General features: G+C 53.1%; 2 protein-coding genes across 46 annotated transcripts in view; one reads left to right on the forward strand and one right to left on the reverse strand.

The window, feature by feature from the left end:
- The first annotated feature begins 296 nt into the window (after nucleotides 1-296).
- LOC309643590 (uncharacterized protein) overlaps nucleotides 297-25,197 on the forward strand; it is a 105,826-nt gene continuing 80,925 nt past the window's right edge. For 20 of the 45 annotated variants that reach the window (XR_014253859.1, XR_014253860.1, XR_014253861.1 and 17 more), the window contains exon 1: nucleotides 19,785-21,117. The gene's annotated coding sequence lies outside the window, so the exon portion shown is untranslated. The other 25 variants (XR_014253844.1, XR_014253845.1, XR_014253846.1 and 22 more) reach the window with 7 other exon arrangements.
- Nucleotides 15,563-17,184, reverse strand: POU3F3 (POU class 3 homeobox 3). Its single transcript, XM_082428085.1, has one exon. It carries the CDS (start codon nucleotides 17,120-17,122, stop codon nucleotides 15,617-15,619), a length of 1,506 nt encoding a protein of 501 aa, XP_082284211.1. The 5' UTR covers nucleotides 17,123-17,184; the 3' UTR covers nucleotides 15,563-15,616.

Consider the following 25,197-nt stretch of genomic DNA (forward strand, 5'->3'; position numbering starts at 1 on the left):
AAAAAAAAAAAAAAAAAAGCTCCTGGGACTCTGGGGCGTAAAATGCGATGGCTAATTTCTAAGTAACTGTTCGGGGATCAGAGAGCGAGCTTTCCTTCCGCCACCAAGTTCGGCTCCCCTTCCACCCCCTCCAAGAAAAGTGACTTGATCACGCTCTCCCGTCCCTGAGGCTCCTCCTTATGTCGCCTGCGCGGGCCCCGCCGCGGAAAGGGGTGCGTCTCCCAGTCCCGGAACACGCAGCAGCGAGACCTTCCTTTGTGCCTACACTTGGCTGTGAACTTTCCCGCGCGGTGGGTTCTCCTTTAAGAAAGTAGCGATCTCTATGAATATTTAATGCCGGGCGCGGGCCGGCGGGGCGGAAGGGAGTCCCGCGCCCGGGTCCCCGCAGCCGCGACGGGGACCGGGGACCGGGTGGCCGGGGGCGCAAGCCGGGCTGGGGCGCGCGGCCTGTCGCGTCCATTTCCATAAGAAAGCGGGCGGCGCGGTCGGAGGGACGATTTGGGCCCCTGCCGCCTTCCCCCGCCTCCCCGTACCCGGTTTTCTGCTTGAAGCGGGCTCAGGAGCTCTGAGCCCCAAGTGTGCGCTCTTGTCTTTGATGGTATCGACCAAGTGCGGTTTCAAATGTTGCCCCGACTGAGGCCGGTTTCCTGTCTGTGTGCGCAGTGGATGGAAGGACCGCGCCGGGTGAGTCCAGAGCGCGGGGAGCGGGCAGCCGGCCCGGCGGCGGAGGGAGAGGGCCGCCCGGCAGAGGCAGGTCTCCGGCTGGCTGGGTTCTGAACTGGGGAGCCAGGTGGAAACGGAGACCCCGGCACAGAGGAGCGTGTGTGTGTGTGTGTGTGTGGGGGGGGGGGGGGGCGGTGATGAGGGACGAGGGGTCGCGAAGCCTGGCGCCCAGGCGGCCGCTGGTGGGAAGGTCTGGCGCGCCTCGCAGCCGTGTCCCTCTGCAAAGACCCGGGGCAACTTTCCCTCGCCGCCGCTGACCCTCTTCCTGCGAAGGAATAAAGTGAACTTGCTCAGATACTCGATTCCGCTGGCGGTTCAGTTCTTTCTGCTTTGGTATTGAGTTTCTTTCCACCTTTCAGTGTGAACAGCCTTTGTGTCCTCAGTTCTAAGGTGTGCGTGTATGTATACATATATTCTATAGTGTGTATATATATTCTATCGTGTTTGTATATATATGAAATATATATGAAATAGTGTGTGTATATATATTCTATAGTGTGTGTGTGTGTATATATATATATATATATATATATACACATATCTATGAAATCTCCTAGGTACTTTTGATCCCATCTGGATAAATTAAAACCCAGATCTGTAATGTTTATTCTTAGTTTACAAAAGGCAGGGAAAAAAATGTGTGAGACACATGTCTGCAAGTATATCAAAAGTACTTTCCCTTCTGCTGGAAAAAGTTGCCTGCAAATGGCTTCCCTTCACTGATCCTGGACCACCTCTACTTCTCCGGGAAACTAAATCGGGTCATAACTAAAGCCCCCATCAGACCAAGCAATTAAGTGCCAATAATGACTATTAATGACTGTATTACTAATGATTGGAGTTGAGGACTCCAAGCCTGCTCAAGGTCATCAAGCTGTTTCAAAATTCTGCTACCCCAGATTTTTATAGCATTCCACCCCAGTAAAGGAGGTAAGAAGACAGAAGAAGTTCTCAAAGAATTCTCCAGTAGGTATCCCATGGTCAAAGTTGAATTTATTTCTTTCAGTAAAGTTGATTTCTACTTCTGGTAAATAACGGAGTCTTCACTTCTGGCCGTGTCAAGTTATGCGAAGTGTAATTGATGGTGGTGGTTATTTGGTTTGGATGCAGAATTTGGTCGTGGGGGGATTGGAAGGGAGGGTGCGTTCTCTCTCCAGTTACTCTGGTAATACTGAGAGCCCTGGAAGATTTTAAGAAACAAGTGTTTTAAATCTTCAGCTGGGCTCATGGATATCGGGATGGCTGGGAGCTGAGGAAGTGAGGGCTGGTGAACTCAGGGAGCAAAGGAGAAACAAGGAACTTGGTCTGAAAAAAGATTTTCTTTTTGCTCATGGGTTCACATGGTTTTTAGCCTGTCACAAGCTGAGTGACTGTTCAAAAGAAAAGGTTAGTGAGACTCATCTGTTGGTGTAAAGGCTACTGAGGCTGAAGATGGTTCACCAGCCCCCCTTGCCTCTTTACTGACACCACTTCTCACCCCAAACGGAAATCCAGGCTCAGTTCTGGGATGGGAGGAGGTGGCAGGGAGGGAGGGAGGGAATACATCGCCACTGGGAGTCCACAGTGAGAAGGGAGGGCAGCTTGCAGGGGCCCTGGCCGGCCACCATGACGCAGGCAGGCTCAGCCATGGGGCAGTTGGAGGTGTTGGGTCACCTCTGCTCATTCCCCAGCGTTCAGCCCTTCCTGCCAGCCTGTCAGGACACTGGGTGAGTTGGGGAAGTGAACGTGTTCAGGACATCTCCCCAGCACCTCGCTGGCTCCTGGTGGAAGCCAGAGCAGCAGCGCACATCTGGTTCTGATGTATTTACCAGGCTGGTATGGAAATGCCCAGGCTGCACGGCAGAAACCTGAGCTGCTTGCGACCAGTAAAGTCCTCTGCTAAGCAGCGTGAATGGTTGGATGGTTGCAGAGTGCTGGGTGGCCCCCGCTCTCCAGGTGAAGCACTTGACCCTACCCCATGCTGTTTTGTTAGAGTTAATTGCCCTGCAGTGAGGGTACCTCACACCTCCGCCAAGGAGTACAGCAGAGAAGGGATCCTCCACAGGTAACTGGATGGTGCGGGGTCATCTTGGACACCTGACAAGTCCCCAAACCTCACCTGAATGAAATGGGCCTGAAGTACGCTCCTGCCTGTGGCCCCTTTTGCCTGGCTCTGGCTGTCAGCAGCCCACATAGGACCCTGTAGTCCTGAGAGGCCTGCTACAGCTCCTTGGAGAGGGCAGCGGACCCCAGAGGCTTAACACGACAGCTCCATACTCAACAACAAATTCCCTGCTGACCCTGAGAATCCCAGGGAAGAGGGGGCTAGAGGCCGGCACGAAGCTCCCATTAACTCGGGGCAGCCTGGGCCCTGCCTACCACTGAGTCTGGTGGCAGGGAGAGGGCCAGGGCTTGGGAACAGGGCTCCGAAAATCTGCTGTTCCGCTTCCTTGGGTCAGCTGCAGACAAGCCTGAGACTGCAAATACCTGTGAAGAGGGGAAGGCGTGGAGGCTGGAGCTGGCCCTGTGTCCTTACCAGGGTTCTAGGGCCCTGGGAACCCTCCGAGGTGGCTGGGGGCAGAATACCAGAGGCCATTTGGTCCGTCCCCTTACCTTACAGAAGGCCCACATCATCAAGGTCTGAGAGGACTTGCTTTCCCAGGAAACGCGGGGTGGGGCAGATCTGGTGAGAATTGGAGGCGTTTCCTCAATTTACTTACAGCTGGTTTGGAAATTGACATACAGAGGACAGCAAACACTTTACCCAGATAGGACCTCTGTGGTGTCAGAAAACTTCTCCCCACCTCCCCTGTGGACCCCGCTCACCCCCATTAAGTAGCCCAAACGCACTGTTCAAGATGTCAGGTTAGCTGGTGGAAGGAGTTTGATCCGTCCCCTCCACCCAAGTAAGTACAAATGAATTTTGTTCTCAAAAAGAAAACTTAGAGCTTGACACTTTCCCCAGCCAGATCCACCTGAGTTTCACCCAGGTCTCTAGTTAGCAAGCGCAACACACCCCCACCTCTTTTTCCTTTCTTTGTGGCTTGAAGTTGCACTTCAGGAGGGTTTATATCATGTTGTTCATGTCAGCAAGCCTCCTTGTCTCCACTCCCACCCATCTCCCTGGATGGAATTGTAGCTGGAAACCACACACACACAAGAAATTCTCTTTAAAATTTTCTGCTATTCTTCCCAACTAGAGGAGTTGACAAGACGCAGACACGTTAAGTTGCAGAAAATACAGTGGACTGATCAGCCAAAATGCAACTCATTTGCACTTGTATGTAGCCGGGGGTAGGAGCTAGTGTCACTCAGGCTGGGCTGACTGGCTGGAATTTCCGAGCAGGCCCCTCTGCAGGGGCCATTTGTGGGGTCGAAGCCCCGGCCAAGCCCAGGCCAGCAGGAGGAGGGGGGAGTGGGAGGCGTCCCGAGGCCTGGCCCGAGGGCTGGAGCCACCTTCGGCAGACCTCCTGCTCTGGGCAGCTCGGGGGCTGGGAGGCCTGGAGGGGTGGGTGCTGGCAGCTGGATGCCCAGGTCGTCAGCCATTCCCAGGGCCTCCCCCTGGGTTGAATTAAAGAAAGGAAACACATCCGAGGAGAGTCACTGACCGCATATTATACCCGCTCCTACCTCTCTCCCAAGGTTGTGTCCCCGTCACCCACTTTGTCCCCATCCACCCACGGGTGGAGGGACACCTCTGCCTGATGCGTTCCTCCACCTACTTCGGGTCCTGAACTCGGACCCTGAGCTTCTCGCTTCCCGCCTGTCTCACTGAACCCCACTCCTGGGCCCCGGAGTTCCCAGGGAAACGTGGGTAGTGCCCTGGGAGCCTTGGAACCCAGCGGGGGCAGTTAGGGGGGAGGCACGGGTCTTTGAGGTGTTCCCGCTCTCCAGCCACCCACTCCCCTGCGCTGGTCGCAACTTTGCCCGACCCCGGGGCTAGGGCGCAACTCCTACCCCCGTATTCCCACCCGGCAGCTGGCGGCCCGGACTGCGCTGGGGCGCAGGGTCACCGCTAGGGCTCGGTGGCGGCGGCGTGCGGGGCTCGGGGTGCAGAGGCCGAGGAACTGGGCGCAGGGCCCAGGCCTAGGCCTTGGGAAGGGCCCACCTGCCTCCGTGAGCGCCCCAGCAGCGCGCCCTCGGGGCGTCCTCTCCACCGCGTCTCGCTTGCTTTCCTTGCCAAGGCCCTGGTGACTCAGACGCCGCCAACCCCACGAGCTCCCTTCTCCAGCGCTCGGCTCTGGCCGGGCGGGGAGACAGGGAGGCGTGCGCAGTGCTCCAGGCCTCACAGCCGGGCACCCAGGCACCGCCGCGCATCCAGGCACCGCCGGGCCCCCAGGCACCGCCGGGCCGGACTGCAGCCCACCACCTTCCCGGGGCCAAGCGGGGGCGACGCGTGTTGCCCAACGGGACCAGCGCCTCACCGGGCCGCCGGGGGACCAGCCACGCGCCCTCGCTCGCGGCGGAGCGCGGGGCCGAGGCTGCGACGCCGGGCAGCCAGCCCCGCACCATTGACAGCCCGGGCACGTCCGCGGAGTCCGGGGGGACGATCAACGGACTCTCCGTCCCGGGAGCTGGGGACACGCCTGTAAGGTGTGTGATGCTTTAAAGATCCTTGGTACTACTTTTGCGCGAAGCCTTTGTTCCAGCTTTGTCAGCTTGCGGGCCTTCAGCAGCTCCCCCTCCCGGGCCCTTCCACCCCCATCACCGCCCCCGGCCCCCCCCCCCAACCCCTGCAGAGAGGGCCTGGCGCAGGGAACCCGCCCGGATCAACTGCCCCGCTCCATATCCCCTCCTGCAAAATGCTTGTCCCTCGGTTACATCTCTCCTTCGCGCTTGGGGCAAATGAACACGGTTTGCACCGCCTTCGCCTTTGGGGCGAGGTTCTCCCAGAAGAACAGGCTTTCTGAATGTGACCTCGGGCTGCGGCGGCGGCGGCGGCAGCCTCCTGCTGCTGGTGAAAGAGCAGCTCTCCAGCCACAGGCCGGGGCGACCGGGGTGCGCACAGCAGGACCATGGGTGGGGGTAACCTGCCCTCCCGCGGTAAGGATTTGAGGATTCAGACGGAAAGAGCAGGTTAAGGACAACAGGGCCGTGAACTAACTTGACTCCTACTGGCAGCAGGGCCGCCAGGGCCCGGTATTCCTGGCTAGGGTGGCCCTCTCCCAGCCCCCACATTAGGTACAACTCCCCTTTTAGCCAAAGTACAGCTAGATGCAGGGTGTTTCACGGATACTCTGGCAAACAGGAGGTGCAGATAATGACTGTTTCCATACACATAGGCTTGCATGCATCGTCGTATATGGGCACACATTTCCCATTTCTCCCTAGTCTTTCTATTTAATTTGTCTTCATTCCTTCTTTCTAGGCCTTTATGCCTGCACATAGCCATTTGGAGAAAAATCAAGTGTGAGCACCTCGCCCCGCAGAAAGTTCTGTATGTTATGTTAACACACTCACACAGGGATTCCTCGGGTTACCAATTTGCTCCCAATCAGCCAGCACTTGGCTTTCTGGCTGGGGTAGGGGTGTCAGGGTGATGCAAATGGACGTGGCGGCTTCACTGGGGGGGGGAGGCGCTTTTCTTCCCCCTTCTTGAAGCCCCAGTTCAAGGCCCAGGAACAAAGGGAGAGGTAACTGATCTGTCCTTTGGTCTCTTTCCCTTCACTTCCACCCCTCTCACCTGCAGACCTGCAGGCCCTCCTCCTTGACAAATAGAGGAAAGCCTGTGAGTTCAGGTACACAAGTAAGTAGTGCTAAGCTGCGAGGCCCCCCCACTGAAAATAAAAAACCCCATTTTAGGTGTGCCTCGAGTCCCCACCACCTCCTCTCCCCCAGATGTCACTGGACCCAAGGCTATTTGCTTAGCTTCCCTCTCTTGTTAAAAACATCCAGGACAACTATTAAATAGTGCCTGGAAGAGTTAAAGACATCTCTCAGGTTTGAAACATTTTTTTAAAGCCCTGTTTGGAAGAAATCTTGGAGGAGTACTAAAGCATAATCAGTAGGATGGCCCGAGCAAGTTTGAAAGATTTCTCCCCCAAAACGTTAACTAAAAAGAGTTTGTAGGTGTTGTTTTCTTCACTGATGGGTGTTTCCCTGTTGTAACCTACAGATTCTCAAGACCAAGCTAGTAAGACATTTATTTTCATTTTGTTAGTTTCTGGGTGATACTATACTTTCCGATTAGACCTAATTTATTTATTTTTTTAAAACTCTGCTGGAGAGTTTTCAACCTTGGAAATGTGAATGAGGAATAGATTCTCCCTCCGAGATTCTTACATGGGCAGAATGGAAGGACCCTGCCTGGCTCCCCTTCACACCTGGAAGTTGCCCTGCCTGAACCTAGGTGGACTGAGGGTGACAGATTTGGGCACCTTTTATTTCAGTGCTGGCGCAAGGCGAGCTCTTTGAAATGAGTATCTATTCTATTTCAGACTGCAGTGTCCCAGTCGGCTAAATGGGCTTGTCTTCTGCCAGGAGGGACACAGTCCTGCAGGACAGAACGAATGTTGGATCTCCCAGGAAGCTCTTCGTCAAAACATCCCTTGCCCTTTTGTTTTTGTTTTTGAATTAGAAGATGTGTTTGCTTTCCTCTCAGTGTTCATCCTGTTATTTTGTAGCTACAACAATGAAATGTGGAAAACAGTTATTCTTTTTTGTCCTCTGTAAACGTCTCATTTGGGGACCTCGGCAAGCTCCAAACCTACCTCAGGTGTGTCCTGTGCTTTTGATGTTTACTCACCACTCACTGGGGCACCTAGAGACTCACACTAGGTTCCCCCTTCCCCTGGGCATCCTTTCTCTCCCAAACAATGCCCCTCTCGCAACTCGAAACTCGCAGGGGAAAGGGACTTACTTAGAGAAAGCATCCCAAATTAAGAAAGACCAGACTCAAGTTCTCCAGGTAAGTGATGTTTACACTGGGACAAGGAAGGCAAGAACCAGCATCACCCCAGGTGCAACTCCTGTCAGGAAGGAGTGAGGGCAGCAGGCACATTGCCACAGAAATTTCTAAAACTATGGCAACTAAGTGAGGTTTACGGTTAAATTTTGCTATATTCCCAGCCAGCTCAAGTTCTTTAAATTTCACTTTTGTTCACACACGTGCACACACACCCCAACTAGGGTTAAGTTACCAGTGCAATTTCCCTGGGCAACTCTGGTGACAGGAACCACTGCCAACAAACTTATTTTCTGAAGAGTAAAAAAGAAAAAAAAAAAAAAACACAAAACCTCTCCATGTCCTTTAAACGGTTATTTTATACTATTTAACATCCCCACAGACAGGAATTGGCCGGGACACCACTGCTTCTTTTTCTAGGAACAGGTAAACTAACCATTCTTCTTCCCCTCCCCCAAGACACAGCTATTTTTAAAAGCTAAAATTTCTCTTTCCAAAGGGAGGAGAAGGAACAAATTCCATTAATGAATTACGTACATGGAATGTGGCTTGTCTAGGGCAATTGTATTTGTAAATAAATGGCTTCCTGTTTATTATGTACGTTTTCCTGAGAACTCTGATGCCTCTGAACGCTTAATATAGCAAATATGCAACTTCTGGTTTAATTTCCACTGGGTTTCTTTCTTTCTTTCTTTTTCTTTCCTTTTGTTTTTTTGTATTCACTACAAAGAAATCAGGTTAAACTGAGTGAGTTGGGGGGCGGTGTTCATGATCCTGAAGCGTCCAGGCTGACCAGGGGAGAAGTAACCTCTTAAGTTCTCACGTTTGCCAAAGTGCCAGCGAAGGGGGCTGGCTCCCTGGAAATGCTGCTGTAATCAATCTGGGGAGTTTCACTTTTGCCCCCGGATCTCTCTAAAGCTGACCACGGCCTCCTGTGGCAGCTTGAGAGGCGAAGCCGGCGCGATCCTGCTGGCGGGCGGCTTGGGCACCGACCCGCCGCCTGGCAAACCCGCCTCCCCTGCGGCCGCGTTCGCCCACCGCCCGCTCAGGGTCGCCGCGCAGGCCAGCGGCCCGCAGCCCCCGGGCGGGGATCGCGATGCGGCCGGGCGCACGCGGCCGACCCCAGCGTTCGTGGGGCGCCCGAGTTCCCCCCCCCCCGGGGGGCGACGGTTGGGCCTGGAGCCCCGAAGTCCACCAAGCGCCGGCCTCCCGCCGTCCCGCCTCCGCTCGCATCCCGAACAAAGCAGCGCCCCGTGCCCCAGGCCGGCCCCGCTGACCCCTGCTCCCCGCCCCCCCCTTCGGACTGCAGCCCAGGGCTGGAGCCTGTTCCGAGCCGGTGCGTCCCCTCCCTGCGCGGCACCCTTCGGGAAGGGACACGCAGTGCCCCCGATGGAGGCCCCAGGCCCGGGTCTCTGGCCCCGACCCAGGTCCTTGGAGACCCGAGGCTCCAGCTCCGTCTTTACTTTTCCTCCAGGGCCCTCGGGCGTGGGCCCCAGAGAGGATCGGTCTGCAGGCCCTGAGCTCAGCTTTCTCGGCTCCACGGTCATCGAATTCCCGGCAGAGCAGGCCGGGCCCCAGGACGGAAAATCCGCAAACGTGGAGCAGAGCGCAACAGACCTTTCTACCCTGGTGTTCCCAGAAGTTGTCTCCAGACGCCGGGAGCCTGAGCCGCGCTGGGCTCAGCCGCCCCCCAGCCCACCCGGGAAACTTCCACAAGTTCGCATCCCGCTCCTCAAGTTCTTAGCTTTTCTCCAGCTACCGGCCTTGTCGATTGCTCTGCCAACTGTCCTTTAGTCTCTAGGGCTCCCGAGGCCTGAGTCGGTCCAGAATTATGATAATCATTGTTATTATCAGGCTGGGGACGGAGCGCAGAAGCAGAGGATGGGGGCTGAGGGACAGAGAAGAAATGCTGATGAAGGGGGATATTTCAACCTGTTTCAAAAAGTTTCAGTTGACCATTATCAGTAACCCCGATAGACAACTCCATTAAAAAAAAAAAAAAAGAATTTACTACTGCTCTTGAAAAGCCGTTATTTTTTACATCGCTTTTAGGAAGATAGATGAACAAAACATCGCGTTTCAAGCCGTTTTGATCTGTAATTAAATGGCAGGATCGGTTTGTATTCTCCTACGGCTTTTACAGAAGTTGCAGTGATCCAAAGTCGGGTTGCTGTGTCAGAGTGGCATTTTTATTAATGAGAATACAAAAAGCTTGCATATTCTTAGCCCTGCTTGAATTTAGTTGCTAAGCAACCGGTGTATGGTAATTCATCCGCGAAATTTAAATCTTTGAGAAAGGATCGTGCGTTTTGCTGAATGGTCGCCACGAGGAAAACAGCTTGTGGGACTGTCCGCAGCTGTTACGGCCGGGCCGCCGGGCAGAGCCGGGCCGGGCAGGGTCGGGCCACCCTCCCCCCGCCCCGCGAGCGCCACCGCCCCACCTGGGCGCCGGGCCCCGCTCTGCGTCCCCGAGGGAGGCGGGCGTCTGAAGCCCGCGGCCTGGGGCCGGCACCACCCTCCCCCGCTCCTCCGATCTCCCACTTCCACCTGCGGCAGACCTTGCACCTGAGCCAGCCGTCTGCACCCCAGGGTGCAGGGGCCAGGCCGCGACCCCGCGCCGCCCCCCTCCCAGCGCCCGCGCCCCCAGGCCCGCGGCGCGCGCACACCCGGCCGCCGCGAGCACGCCGGTTGCCCTCTTCCCAGACCCCTCTGAGGTCACTTCCAGGAGGACTCTTCCTCGAGGAAGATCCGACTCATACAGAACGCAGCCCACAGCCCTCCAGAAGGCCAGGCGGCCGCCGCAGGCCGGCAGTGACATCATAGGCTCCTGCTCGCCACGCTCGCGCCCGCATTTTAGGAGACAGGAACAAACACGGATGTGAAATCAAGAATGAAAGAGACAGTAATCTAATTAATAGGCCATGAGCCAGGCTAACAGAATCAAAGAATCTGATTACACAAGTACCCCTCTTGCTATCTCCGCCGCCCCGCCCACACCCGTCTCCTCCAGCCTCCCCGCCGCTTCCTTTCCTAGGTTGGAAAGTCCAGGAGGCAAACCCAGAGCCCTCCGAGTTCCTCACTGAAATCAAGATCAAGCCCACGGTGGGGCTCCAGCAGCCGGGAGGTCACGTGGGTGACCTTCGGGCCCTCGAACAGCCGCTCTGAGGAACTGAGATGACCAAGTGACCTACAGAATTTGGAAAGCTGGAGAGGTGACCCCTACACTTCCTACAAGTATCACTCTCAACCACAGCAACGACCACGACCACGACCACGACCACCATCACTACACCTGCACTGATTGCTTCTGCTGTTAGTAACAGGACCAGGAGAGAGCCGTTCTTCACTCAGAGCCATTTTAAGAGGATCTACTTTTTCAAAAAACCAGAGCACAACTCTTTTTTCTACATCACCTTGCTTCTGGGTCACCGATAACTTCAAAGTTTTAACTCTCCTTCCACACCCTTCCCCACCACAGACATCTGAGCACAGCCAGGTACTAGGTTTTATCACTGCCACATAGCATCTGTTCTAATAGGTCCAGTCAGCTATGTGCAATCCATGAAAGAAGTGAATTCTCTCATTTCTATCCTTCTGCCTTGAAAAAAACCAGGTCCACCTCCTAAATAATTAATTTCAAGTCTGCATCCAGTGCCAATACTTGTTGCATCCATTTTAGAGTTTGATTAATTACCCTGGAACTTGGGCAAACTAAACACAGTGTGGAGAGAATGTTTCTTCCTTCAATTTAGTTCTGAAAGCTACAAGTTATTGATGGATCTTTACTCTATTTACATACAAATTGGTGCAAATATGGCCATCTCTTAAAATGCATTTTGTATAAATATATAAAAGTGTCATTTTTGATTTAGCTTGAAGAGGTTGATCATTTATTACAAAAATAAACGAATAAATACAACAATATATTGTTGCTTCCAACAGGATAAATACTTTACAAATATATAATTTAAAAAACAAATTTAATTGTTAAAATTATTTAAAATATTACACTTATCGATAAAACTATCAATAGCATAGACTGCATTTAATATTAGAACCGATTATTCTCTGGATGTTGAAAACCATACAAAACAGATTATGAGCATGGTAACGAGCGTACACCGGGGGCTACAGGGAAGCAAAGGGAATCTTTAAGATCAATAATGAATAGTTCGGTTTTGGAACAAAGAAGTAGTCCTTGGCTAAGTACTTAAAGAAAAAAAAAAAAAGAAAAAAAAAAAAAAGGCAGAGCAACTACAGCAAAGTGACTATTTTAAATACACCTTGAATGATTTATCGCCCAGACTTGCAGGGGAAGATGGTTGGGTGAATGAGATGGCTGTAGCTTGGACAACTGATCAGAAGCCACGGGAGACTGCAAACTATAAATGGGCCTAGCTTGGGATTAGCCAGATTGATGGAACAGAACTTTGTCACTTTCCTCTGAGTTGGAAGGGGAGGAGGGGGTGGGCTGAAATGGAGGAAACAAACGAACACTTGACGAAGCACAAGACACTTGCGCTACAAAGGAACACAATGACCAAATTCATTAAAAAGATCTGGTGATATATAACAATATTTTCATTATTTACATGTGTAACAATATAAGCCTTAGCACAAAACCTCTCAGTTGTATCTGCCCTCACTTGTTTTCCAACCATGAATTTCATTTTGTAAATACATTCAAAGGGTTGATTTTTTAAAAAAAATATGGAGTGCAAGCATGAGCTCACTTTAAAAAACTACAAAATAATGGAATAAAATGGGCCAGCTTTCCCAGCTGCTCTAAGTTACTCTGCTACCTCTAAATCAGAGCTTCTTCCAAAGTAAACAGCAAAGGTTACTTTTTAATAGAAAACAGGGTGAAATCCAATGTTAGTTCTTTTGTTGTCAGCCAAATCAAGTAAGCAAATGCCTCCTAACATTTGAAATTGACCCATTCTCTGTCTCATCAACCACTACGAGTCCTGTAGGGAACATAGGTTTTCATCTCACGCGCCAATAGCACCCACCCTATAAAAACAACCACACCCGGTCCTCAGCTTTCCAATAAGGCCTTCCGTGCTTGCCCCTGTAGACCCTCAAAAAATGATAAAGTTTGTCACCACCCCCCCACTCCAGGTTGTAAATATGCTGGGCAAAGAGATTACAATAGCAAGACAAATAGGAAACGAGAAGGCAAAGAAAAGTAAATTGTGGTTTCTTGTTTTCATTTTTTCCCTGCTCTCTGTTTAATAAATATGGCCTTTTTCAGATTTCACAAATCAAAATGATTGTGATTTTTAGTACGATTTGGTGTTTAAAATAATGCAACCCAATACACGGCCATCTGGCTGGGCTTGATTTATGAAAGTGACACAGGGTCTGTCTGGAAGAAATAACTGTTCCTTGTTGCTCTCACAGTTTTCCGGGTTTTTTAACCCCTGCATTGATATCACAGGGAGAGGGAGTAAAGATGAGAGAAGATGCAAAAAGTGAGTGACAGCTCAATGAGATTAGGGGGAAACTAATCTACAAAATCATTGCTTTATCACCCCCAAATACTTTTTTTTTTTTTTTAAAGTACAATACGAAGGGACTCAAGGAAGCAGAGCCTTTTGCGTCTTGTTACTTACAACCTGAGGCATTACACTTTCATTTTCCCACATTGTAAATATTGATACATTAACTTGATAAATGTGACCGCTCTGCAGGGTGTATCTAAAGAGTGATCAAAAAGTGAAAACCCCCAGCACCGGTAAAGAAAATATAGAATCATACTGGGGAAAGACGGAAACACAGAAATGTAGAATCTTCAGTCTGAGCTGGTGATCACACTGAGGGTAATGCAGTGTGGACCACAATCAGGAGTTTAGAACTACATTCTTCCATTATAGAGAAAACAAACCAAACAACCCACCCCCCAAAACGGCTTAATAATTTAAACTTAATTACATATAGTTATTAATGGGACGTAATCGATATAAAAAGATTTCATCGACTTGTAAGCTATTCTTTACCACTATTAGTCTTCAGAAAAAAGAGGAAAGAGATGTAGCAATATGGTGGGGGAGGGGAGATGAGAGGGAAAAGAGAGGCTAAACTTTGGTGGTGGTGGTGAGGGACTCTGTGTTCACCATTAGTAACCAGTTGGCACATTTTTACTGGGGATGTAGTCCAAGATTCTGATAAAGATGATAAAGGACACAGGTATCTCTGAGAAAAGGACTAGCATTTAGACAATCTCACCGAAAAACACTAAAAACACCCACTAAAATTAAGGGAGGGACAAATTTTGTGAAATTAACAGACTAACAAGGAGTGACTACTTTGTCAATTACCAGCGGTTTCTGTCATTGCCTTTTATTCTAGATTTGCAAATGTACCTTAGGTGGAGCTGACGGCTTCCTCAGCTCTATCCCTTAAGGATTTGCATTGTAAAAAAATATTTTCTAAAGGACTCTCTTCTTCCCACACAGTGTTTATGCATCAGACACAGACTATTTCATTCTAACAAATTTATTTTCTCGATCAGCTCTTATGGAATCACTACTCAAATTAAATTACAATCAAATGATCACATCAAAAGATACCCTTATTACCTAGCAACTGTCCATATTTTCATTTCATTTTGATTTGTGCTCGTCTGAAAAAAACACGTAATACAAGATCTGGGGAAAAATAAATTACCGTTTTGCAGCAGTTCATAAGTATTCTGAATAAAATATTAAAAGAAGTCATTTAATGAAAATATAAAGCAAATATTTTTAGATCAACAACGGATCTAACAATTCTATATTGCCGTCTTTTGAAAAGTCTGTTTATTAAAACCTACCAAAAACACTGCTTGGAAAGGGCAGTATTATATAATCACATCCACAGCACCCATTCAATCAAAGTTGGCAACGGATTGAGGAGAAGAGTCCGGAGAAGTGCTGTCTTTCTAAATCCCTTGATCTGAGTCAGTCCAGAAATAAAAAATAAAAAATATTAATAAAAAAAATATTAGCGGTGGCATCTTTAGGCGTCGTCCACCCATCGGAGCGGCAGCCGATAAGCCGGGGTTGGATGCCGGGCCTCGCTCCGCGCCCTGTCCGCCCGCCCGCGCCCGGATTCGCTGGGGCCTCTCCCACTGGCCGCTGGACATCCCCTGCTCCCTCGCCCATTCCTCTGCTCTTTCGAGATGCTTTTATTTCCAAGGTTACTTTGAGGATACGTATTCTTTTTCTTTTGGCTTTGCTATCAGTCTGTTAATTTCAGAAGCTGTGAATACATATATGTATATATATATATTTCTTGTTTTCCAGAGATTGTTCTTTTTTTTTCTCCTTCCCGTTTCATAGTCAATTTGTTTGTCCCCAAATGACTTTGATATGGACAAGAACAACAGGGTCCGGGAGCACAGAGTCACCCCTGATTAAACCCGGTGCCTCTGCCTGCTTTCTGGTCGCTCCCAGGAAACGAAGTTTCGGTGGATCTCTCGAGGCGAGGGGCGGGGGGCGGCCCTTTGGAGGGAAGAGGTGGGAGGGAGGCGGATTTTTTTTTTTAAACAAATGTTTGTTTGTTTGTTTTTTTAAGAGGATAGGACGAGGCAGGTGCTAAGTGCTCTCCACCGTCGCCCCGTAGGACTTCTCAGGGTGGGAAAAGCCTCGCGAGCGCAGTTTTGGGGCGCTAGGCATCTTCACCCTTCTTTAAAAAGAAACCCCCAAAACGAGCCCCCACCAGAGTAGAAACGAGATCTCACGATCGCCCCCTTTTCTCTTCCGGTTTTGCCACGGTCGTGCATATAAAACAGTCTGGGCATTTCTAGGCTTTGTTTGTTTGTTTGTTTCGCCCCCTCCTTCCTTGGACTTCAAACAACGTCTCCTCGGTGCGTCCCTCTCCTTTCCCCCCGAGGGCGGGCAGGCCTGTCTTTGGGAGGAGGGGAGGGCGGCCCGGCCCGCCCGGCCGCGGCGGCGGCGGCGGCGGCGGCGGCGGCGTGACAGCGGCGGCGACGGCGGCGGCGGCCCGCTCCGCGCTGCGCCCGGGCCTTCACTGCACGCTTGTCTGCAGCCCGTGGTGCGGCGGCGGCGTGTCGGCGCTCACGGTGCCCACCTGCGAGTAGACGTCGTCAGGCGTCTGCTGCTGGATCCCGGGCGGCGTCATGCGCTTCTCCTTCTGGCGCCGGTTGCAGAACCAGACCCGCACCACCTCCTTCTCGAGCTGCAGGCTGTCGGCCAGGTTGGTGATCTCCTGCGCGGAGGGCTTGGGGCACTTGAGAAAGTGGCTCTCGAGCGCGCCCTTGACGCTCACCTCGATGGAGGTCCGCTTCTTGCGCTTGCGGCCCTGCGCCGCGATCTTGTCGATGCTCGTGGGGCTGCCGGTGCTCGAGTCCGCCTCCTCCAGCCACTTGTTCAGCAGCGGCTTGAGCTTACACATGTTCTTGAAGCTCAGCTGCAGGGCCTCGAAGCGGCAGATGGTGGTCTGCGAGAACACGTTGCCGTACAGGGTGCCCAGCGCCAGCCCCACGTCGGCCTGCGTGAAGCCCAGCTTGATGCGCCGCTGCTTGAACTGCTTGGCGAACTGTTCCAGGTCGTCGGACGTCGGCGTGTCCTCGTCCGAGTGCGGGTCGTGGCTGTTGAGTCCGGGCCCCGCGCCGCCGCCGCCGCCGCCGTGGTGCGGGGGTCCCTGCGCGTGGTGCGGGTGCGGCGGGTGCGCGTGCGCGTGGTGGTGGTGGTGATGGTGGTGCTCGGCCAGGTCGGGGGTGTCTCCGCGCACCAGCCCCGGGTGCACCAGGCTCTGGGCGCCGCCGCCCGCGCCGCCGCCACCGCCGCCGCCCGGCCCCGGGGGCGCGCTCAGCATGCCGTTCACCGTGAAGCCCCCGGGCTGCGAGTAGAGCAGGCTCTGCGGCGGCGGCTGCTGGCCCCCAGCCATGGACGGGAGGTGCGCGGCGGCGGCGGCGGCGGCGGCAGCGGCGGCGGCGGCGGCGGCGGCCCCCCAGCCCCCGGGGTGGCCCTGGTGCGGCGGCGGGGGCGGCGGCGGCCCGAGGTGCGGCGGCCCGCGGTGGTGCAGAGCGGTGCCCGCGTGCAGGTCGTCGCGCCCCGCGCCGCCCTTCACGTCGGGGCCCTGGGGCGGCGGCGGCGGCGGCGGCGGCGGTGGCTGCTGGGGGCTGCCGGCCATTCCCACGGCGCTGCCGGACCACGGCGAGCTCGCCTCCACGGCGGCGGCGGCGGCGGCCGCGGCGGCGGCGGCGGCGTGGGGCAGGGCCGTCACCCACTGGTGCGCGTGGCTCAGCATATGGCCGCCGTTGCTGGCGGCCATGGCCCCCTGCATGAAGTCGCTCTGCACCATCTTGACGGAGGCCGGGTCCCCCCGGTAGGCACCCGAGGTCACGGCGGCGCTGCCGGGCGGCATGCCGCCGCCGCCGCCTCCCGCCCCGCCGCCGCCGCCGCCGCCGCCCCCGCCGCCGCCAGCCCCCGCCGCGTCCGAGTGGACGATGGAGCCGGCCGCTAGCAGGCTGTTCCCCGGCAGGTAGGGGTTAGAGGCCGCCGTGGCCATCCCGCTCCGCTCCCGCCACCCTACCGCCGCCACCACCGCCGCCGCCGCCGCAGCAGCAGCCGCGGCCGCCGCCGCCGCCGCCGCTGCGCCCCCCCGCCTCCCCCCGCTCCGCCCCCGCCCCGGGCCCCCGCCGGCCCCGCCGCCGCCGCCGCCGCCGCCTCCGCCCCCGCCGCCGCAGCCGCGGCCGCCGGCTGCAGCTGCAAGGCCGCTGGGCAGGGCGCGGGGGTCGCCGGCCGGCCTTGGTCAGCAGCAGCAGCCGCCGCCGCAGCCGCCGCAGGAGCCGCGCTCCGGGGAGGGGGGCTCGCTTCTCGGCGGGGCGCGCTCCGTGGCCGCCCCCCTCAGGGGGGGTCGTGGCCGCCCCCCAGCCCCGGCGCGATCGGCTCGCTCCAGCGGGGCTCGCCGGGCGGGGCGCGGGCCTGCGCCGGGGCTCCGGGCCGGGCGCGCCGGCTCGCGCTCCTCCTCCTGTCCTCGGGCGAGCGCGGACTCTGCCGGGGCGCGGGGCTCGGTCCACCTGCTAAGTGGAGGTTTCGCTAGAGGCAACAAAGAAAGCAGCCACTCCTTTCTTCTGGACCAAACCGTGGACGACCGGCGACCGGCCGCTCCTCGCCGCCTCCTCAGGAACGCAGCTCACTCGTCTCCCCTTGGAGTAGTAAAACTTTTTTTTGTCCTTGAAGGCGTGGTGATGCTGGCTGCTCGCGTGCGGAGAGGAGAGGCTCGCTCCTGCTCTCCCCCTCCGGTCCTCTCGTTTCAAGTTTTGTTCTGTCCTAGGAAAACTTCTGGCGCTGGTGCATTTCTCTGAAGTTGCTATTGCCGGATCTCGTGGTTGCCTCTGAAACAACAGTCCTTTTTCATTCTCCTCGCAACAGTCACAGTCTGATGCGACATCTTTCCTTTTGGGTAGAAATTAGGAGACAAATATAACAAGGAAAAAAATTGAACAGGAGAAAAACGAGGTCGAGTTTCTCGGTTACCTTGCTGCTGACGGTTGGGGTTGGTGTTTTATTTTTTTCCCAGCAGAGGTCTGCAGGAGGAGGAAGAAGAGTGCACTGGTGGAGGTGGAGGTGTGTGTGTGCATATAGGGGATCCTTGATACACAACCAACTCCAGTGGCACGACGCACGGCTCGGAGGCTGCCCCGACGGCGCTGGCGCTGGCCGTGCCGGAGCGGAGTTGCCGCGGGAGCTCGCTCTGCGCCCTGGTTCGCGCGCTCTCCCTCTCTCTTCCCCTCTCCCTCCCTCCCTCTCTCGCTCTCTCTCTCGCTGTCGCTCTCTCGCCCTCTCGCCCGCCCGCTCGGATCTGACAGTTCGCTCTCTGTCCCTCCCTCTCCGAGCGGGGACTGTCGAATGTTTACCCTCCGCCGCGAGCGCGCACCCACCACTGCACTTTCCCAAATACAAGGAAGTCGAGCACCAGGGCCCCCGCTGATTGGCTACCCGCTGGGTGATTGGCAGGTCCGGAATGACTGGCTCAGGACGCGCGGCCCCCCTTCCGGCCGTTCCGATTGGTTGCTTTTTAATTTAGGCAGAGCGTCGTAGAAGCTGGAAATCTGTCGTCCCCCCCTCCCCCCGCCGCCTCCCTCCGGTTCGCCACTTTCTCCTCCCCGCCCCTCCTCCGCCACCCCCTCCGCCACATCTTAACTCTTAGTGTCCGGCCGAGACGTAGGCTTTCCCTCCGTGGCTCTGGGCATCTCAATAGGTCTGGGAGGGGGAGGGGGCGGGAAGAAAGGGAAAGGAGGGGGGGGGGGCGTGCGGGCGGGCGGGGATCCGAAGGAGAACGTAGAGGGGAAAATCATGAAAAACAGCAACCTACCCACTCCACCTGGTACCGCGTTGTGCTGCCGTCCTCCCCGCCCCCCACCCCATCCCAGAGATCGGTAACGCGCCCGGCACGGATGCGCCATTCACGCCAATACCTATAGGCAGATGTGTCCCCAGTGGTTTCAAAGTTTCCTTGCTCCTCCACCAGCCGGCCCCCGTCCCCGCCTCGGCGGGGGTGGGAAGGGGGAGCTGGCGGCGACGAGAGCCTGGGTAGCGGCCGCGCTCCTTGGAAATCCGCCACCGCAACTTTCCGCAGCTGCTTCGCGCCGGCGGCGGCCCCCTTTGTTTAAGTTCTCGGATGCCATAGTCTGGGAAACCTGCAGCCCGGGACCAGCGCGGGGCCCGCGCGTGCGAGAAGGACCGCAGGCTGCAGCGCGCTCCCCACCCGCGCCTCTCCCTTCCCCCGCCCCCTCCGCCGGGATTCCGGCGAGGAGCGCGCTTGCCCTTGCGAGTCCCGGGGTGCCGGGCGGCGGAGCGCTCGGCCGACCTTCCCCCCTAGACACACCGTCAGTGTGTCTCCCCCCGCCCTCCAAAGGCGTCGGGGAGCCTGCGGCAGCGGGAGCGGCCTAAGGAAGCGGATCCGCCCGCCGCGCCCTCCACCGCTCACACTGTGTGCGGGTGCGTGTGTGTATTTCTTTATTTCGGTGCGGTCGTTATTAGTGGTGTTTCGCCTGCTCGCTATTCCTGGGCACGCTGGGGCTTTCTCTTTCTCTCTGGCCTCGGAGGGTCTGCGGCGGGCGGCGCTGAGCGCGTTCTCAGCCCAGCCCGGCGGAAAGAGTTAAGGGGGCCGGGAGGGGGAGCGCGCGGGGTGGGCGGGAGAAGAGGGGGTGGGGGAAGCGGCCGAGCGGAAACGCTGCACAGAGGAGCCTCAGCGAACCAAGAAAAAAGAGAAAGTGGCCACGAAAACAAGGGCAAATTGAACCCTCCTCGGGGATTTCCAATGAACTAACCCGACTAGGACATTCAGTAAATACATAGTCCCTAATGAGTGTGCGTGTGCTTGCACCCCGCACCCGGCCGCGCTGCGCCGGCCCTGCCCGCCGCCCCGGACGCAGACGCGGAGCCGCCGGGGTGCTTGGGGCTGCCCTTCTCCCGCGAATAATTCCTCTGCTGAGCGCAGTTAGGGGTACTCAGAGCCGGAGCTCTCCAGCCCAGTCGCAGACACGCAGCCCTTGCGAGATCTCGAGATGAACAGTGGGCGCGTAGCATTTGTGTAGGATCTGGTCCAGCTCCTGCGTGCCGGGGGGGAGAGATGCCCTCGTAGGTAGGTTTTAGTGATTCCATTATTGCGAAGGTATAGACCTGAACGGCGGCGGTAACCAAACCCCAGACAGAACGGATTTTTCCCTGTGCGTCCCCCTAAGGATCCTTTTTATATTTATGTATGCGTATATGTATATATGAAAGATGGAACACAGATTTCATTGAATAAATCTGAGATCTCCAGGTGCAGACGTTTGAATAGTCGGTGCCAGCACCCCATGTTTTCCTTTCCTGCCGATTTTGCTTGGATCCGGCTCAAAAACCGAGAGAGTCTCGTGGTTTTGTTTACACTGAATGGGGAGGATAGGAACAGAGCCATGGGGCCCCTTTCATTAATATACAGTGAGGATTTTGTCTAAATTACTGCTATGAATTTCACAGTACACGCTTTCAAAAGCAGTCTCAGGTGGCCTGATGAAACGTGATAGCGCTTCTGCTATCCACTTTACACACATCCACTTTCTTTTCAAGGAGGGTGTGTGTGCGCGTACGGGAAGCCCCCCAAAACGCCGTGCTCCTCGAAATCAGAAATACACTTCTGTTCCGAGCTCTGTCCCCTTCGTCCTCCCCCTTCGCGTACTTAGTTCTCCAGTCGCTCCCCAGCCCCACCCATCCGTCCCCTCCCTTTGCCGAGTGTGATTGTTTTGTCTGGAAAAAAAAAAAAAATCCAAAGTATATAACAAGGGGAGAACAGTTAGTGCTGATTTTCATTTGCATACATTTTCATATATTTTGGTGAAAATAATAGACTAGTGGAGAGCTGGGCTTAGAGGAGTCGCTGGAAAGGCAAGACTAAGGAAGCACCGCTTCTGGGGAGTTGAGAATATGCCTCCCCCCACCCCAGTCACCTTATTTATTTTTTTTTAAATGAAACATCTTCATTTATTTTAAAATCTAACCTTGGAAGTTTGCTCGGTAAGTGTTTTTCATTTTCTTTCCCTGCTTTCTCTTTTCTGCCCCTCCTTTCCGGTTTATTTATGCTTTTGTAGGTTTGGGAGCTTGTTTCCAGCGCTTGGGACAAGAGAGGGCAACTGTTTCGAAGGAAGGAAGGGAAAGAGTGTTGGGGGGAGAGTTTAAAAATCCCAACCCTGCTAAAATATTACATAAAACGATGGCCTCATTCCAAAGCTCCCCACGGCAAGGCACTTTACTTATTTTTTGGGGGGGGGGGGAGGAGGAGGAGGAGAGTGATATTAATTTTAATTGTTGATTGTCAGGGAAATATAAAGGCCCTAGAAAAAGAAGTGATGACGAAGCACGCAGTATTATAAATATTTCTTGCTTTGGGGTTTCTTTTTTCTAGAGAATCAGGACTAGAGGGAAAGAAACCCCCTTTCTGTAGCCAATGCTGATGTGTTGAACTACGTGTGCCTGCCTGGGATTGGGGTGAGGGATTCCTGCTGGGAGCAGGGGGATGGAGTGAGGGAGGGGGGCTTGGCAAAGGGAGGGCAGAGAGCTGCAGAAGAAGGAGGCAGGGGAGGAAGAAGGGGCAGGAAGTCGGTGCCCCCCTGGTTAAGGCCGCGTCTGGGGAGCTGGCCGCAAGCTGCAGTCTCCCAGCTCGGTAGTGAAAGGCCATCAGAAAGAGGGTGATCAATCAAAACTAACCAGGACACCTTACACTTTATTCCCAAAGGATGCTGGAGCTTTAGCTCGGCATAGTGTTTTACTTTGTTTTCTATTTTTGACGGCCGGCCTTGACCCCTCACCCCCCCGACTCTCGCCACTGTCCCTGGGTTTTGTAAAAATTAAGGGTGCCTTGCTTGCTAGGTGCAGTTAATTTGAGAAATACGGCTGGAGGAAATAGCTAGGCCAAGTCCAAGCCCATGTGAGAACCTTACTTACTGTAGTGAAATGGGCTGGAGAGGATTCTAAAAGGTTCTTGGTTTTGTTCTTTTTAGAGGAAGTCACGTCTGGGGTGGTGAGGGGGTGAGAATCAAATAGCTGGAATATTATCGCACTTTTGTCTCCGGAACACCTTGCAATTTGAAATTTGTAATTTCTTTGGAAACAGTTTGATGCCAAATCAATGAAATGGTTTGTCAGGAAGGAGGAAGAGGTTTCACTTGGGGAGGGGGTAAGAATCGCCAGTTTTCCGCTCCTTGTTTTGCGTGCCTGGCAGCGTCGCTTTTGACTGAGGTTAACTCTCTGTGCTCCATTGGACCAGATGCCATATAGAGCTGCTCCCTGAAGATCATTTGTTTCCTTGATGGGGAACATTTCTGAGCAGAGCATATTGGTTGCCATAGAGAGAAAAAGAAAAGGAAGAACACTGGTCACATTAAGCTATATGTTTGTGCACTGGGCTTTAGATAAAAGGACCTTGGCTCAGCCAAAGAGAAGAAGCCGAGATAGAGATTTCTAGCGCCACCAAAACTAGCTTTATTTTGTTTTGGACTTTTACAGTTGAAACATATAAGCTAATTTTATTGGTTGTTGTTAATTTTATATGACACGGTTTACTGAACAAAATAAACTTTGCAAGTGCTCGGGAGTCGCACTCTTGGCTTGTCAGCAGGGGGCGCACTGACTCGCCTTAGCAGGTACCGTGTAAAATGCAGCTGTTTCAAAAGCAAATCTGCTCTTCCAAACTTGCCAAAGGAACAAATGCCCCTACCTTTCTATGCATATTCACAACGAGGAGTGAATTCATTGCAGAGCACTGCGCCTTAAAATAGGGCAGTGAGTCCCCCCCATCTCCCACCCAACCCCTTCTGTGAAATGGCCCCGAAAGAAAAACAGTTCAGAAAAGTATTCCTCCATTTCTTTCCGCAGAGTGGATGTAAGTCTGGAAAACAGAGTTGGGCTGTGAAAGCAAAAACACTTTACAAAATTATTAGGGGTATGTAGTAAGCTACCTCAGAAGCTGGCTTTCGGGTTGGGAAACAGTCAAGAAGAGAAAAATACATTCTAAAGATATTATCTACTAAATAGTGAACATTCTTCAACTTGATGCAGGCTTTGACTTCTAAATAAAAATCCAGCTCCTGGAGACTCAGTCAAGGCATCCTGGATCTCTTTTACTCCATTTGATATTTAATGGCTCCTTTAATTCTTCATACCTCCTCTGGCTGTAGAAAGATTTTGGATTTATCCTTGAAAGGCTTGTTAGGGAAAAGGGAAAATACAAAATAGCCATCCCCGAGAGGTCACTGTGGGCTTGAAACTTTTTGGCACAGTATGACCTAACACAGTTGCAGAAAAGTTTCAAGAGAGCACAGGCTTTCCGCCTCAGAGATTTTTAGATACAGCCAAGGAAGACTGAACTTTATTGTGGGGAAGGATGAAAAGATACGTGGAAAATTTCCTAAAATAGTGAAGGGCAAATCCTGCCCGGTTCTGAGGAATTAGTCAGTTTGTCACTAACAGTTTTCCCAAGGAGATTTGGAGAGCCTAAGGAAGGGAGGCCATGAGTGGCTGGAAGTGGGGAGCTGGCTTCCGTTGTTCAGCGGCTCCCCACACCTGTGAGTATTGCCACCGAGCCTGCAGGAAGGGCCCCGGGCTGGAGGCTCTACCGTCCCTCTGGAGGAGCGGGAAAGACATCTTATCCTTTCGAACTCTACTCCAAGCCAGCCAGGTTCCAGCCAGAAGTTTTGCTTTGAAACTAACTTGAAAAAGTCAAGGTTTGGATTTAAGTGGTATTTCATCTAGGAGGGCTGAAAGATTATGGGAATAACGTATGCAAAGGAGACACTTTAAAAAACATATTAATTCCATGATTTTTATCCAGGAGCTCTCACATTTAGAGTCAGGAAATGTACTGTCAGGTCTGTGCGAATAACACAAAGTGGGAAATGCAAGAAACCGTGTAATTTGAACCCAAACATGGCTTTTTCTTCAGCTCTCCGGACATTTCAGACAAAAGACTTCTGGGGGAGATCCACACGCACTAGACCAATGCCTCAAAGCTCTAGGTTACTTGGCAGGCCCTGGGCTGCTAAATGCATTTTAAAATTATTCAGGAGAAAGGGCACTTTTCTGTTCAGCCAGGCATTTTGTAAAATAATAGTTAAGCAATAATTGTACATATTGGGAGCGTACTTTTTGGTATCACTTTTCATGAGATCTGGGATGGTTACTACCTTGGCTGCTTCGTATGTTCCTTTTCTATAAAGTTACTTAAAAAAAAAAACCTGGAAGAAAAAAAAAGCTTGCTACTCATGATATCTACAATCTTAGGTTACCTCGAGTAAAGGAAATAGAAAATAATAATTCTGGGTAAAGCAACAAGTTAATTTGAGAACTGGCATATTATAGAGACCGCGTTAGCATTCTGTAATGATTTGGAGGTGGAAACAATCAAACTGGGTATGAATTAAGATCCAAAGAGCTGGGCAAAGCTACAGACTTTAAATTGTTGGGGATGGTGAAATTGCTTTTGCCAAAAGAGAGAATGAAGAACATTACCTGGGTCAGATGCACAAAATACAAACTGGGTATTTACTCATTTGCTTCCATTTGAGAATGATAAGGTGCTCCGTCCGGTATCGTGGCAGTGCAGAAGCACATTTGCCGTTAGCATTTACAAATTAAAATGTGTTGCATACTCACAGTCCACACTGTGTGCTAGATCCAAAGAAAGGGCTCTTCAGTGGTGGCTTTTGGGTGGAAATGAGTATTTGTCATCTGGCTTGGCGGTGGGTGGGTTGTTTCTTGGTCTTGCTAAGTTTTTGGAAGTGTCCCGGTGGTTCCTCCTAGTTCTTTGTATCACTTTGATAACTGATTTATCTGATCTGCAGGAAAGGAGCAAGCAGTTAGTTCTCTTAGATGGGCTGCAAGGAGCAATGATAAATTCAGACACTTGTGATTTCTCACCCTCAAGTAAGAAGCTTTACTTCTGATGCTTATAGGACAGCTTTAAACTACAGACCATCTCAGATTGTGGAATCTAAATTAAGAAGGCATGATAAGTTGGTAATCAAGTGTATGCTTTAAAAACAACCCATTTCCAACGGTTTGCTCACTGTAGCTGCATTCGTGCACCTGACCAGTCTGGTA

This window comes from Balaenoptera physalus (assembly GCF_965194825.1).
Source record: "Balaenoptera physalus genome assembly, chromosome: 15".
NCBI classification, from domain to species: Eukaryota; Metazoa; Chordata; class Mammalia; order Artiodactyla; family Balaenopteridae; genus Balaenoptera; species Balaenoptera physalus.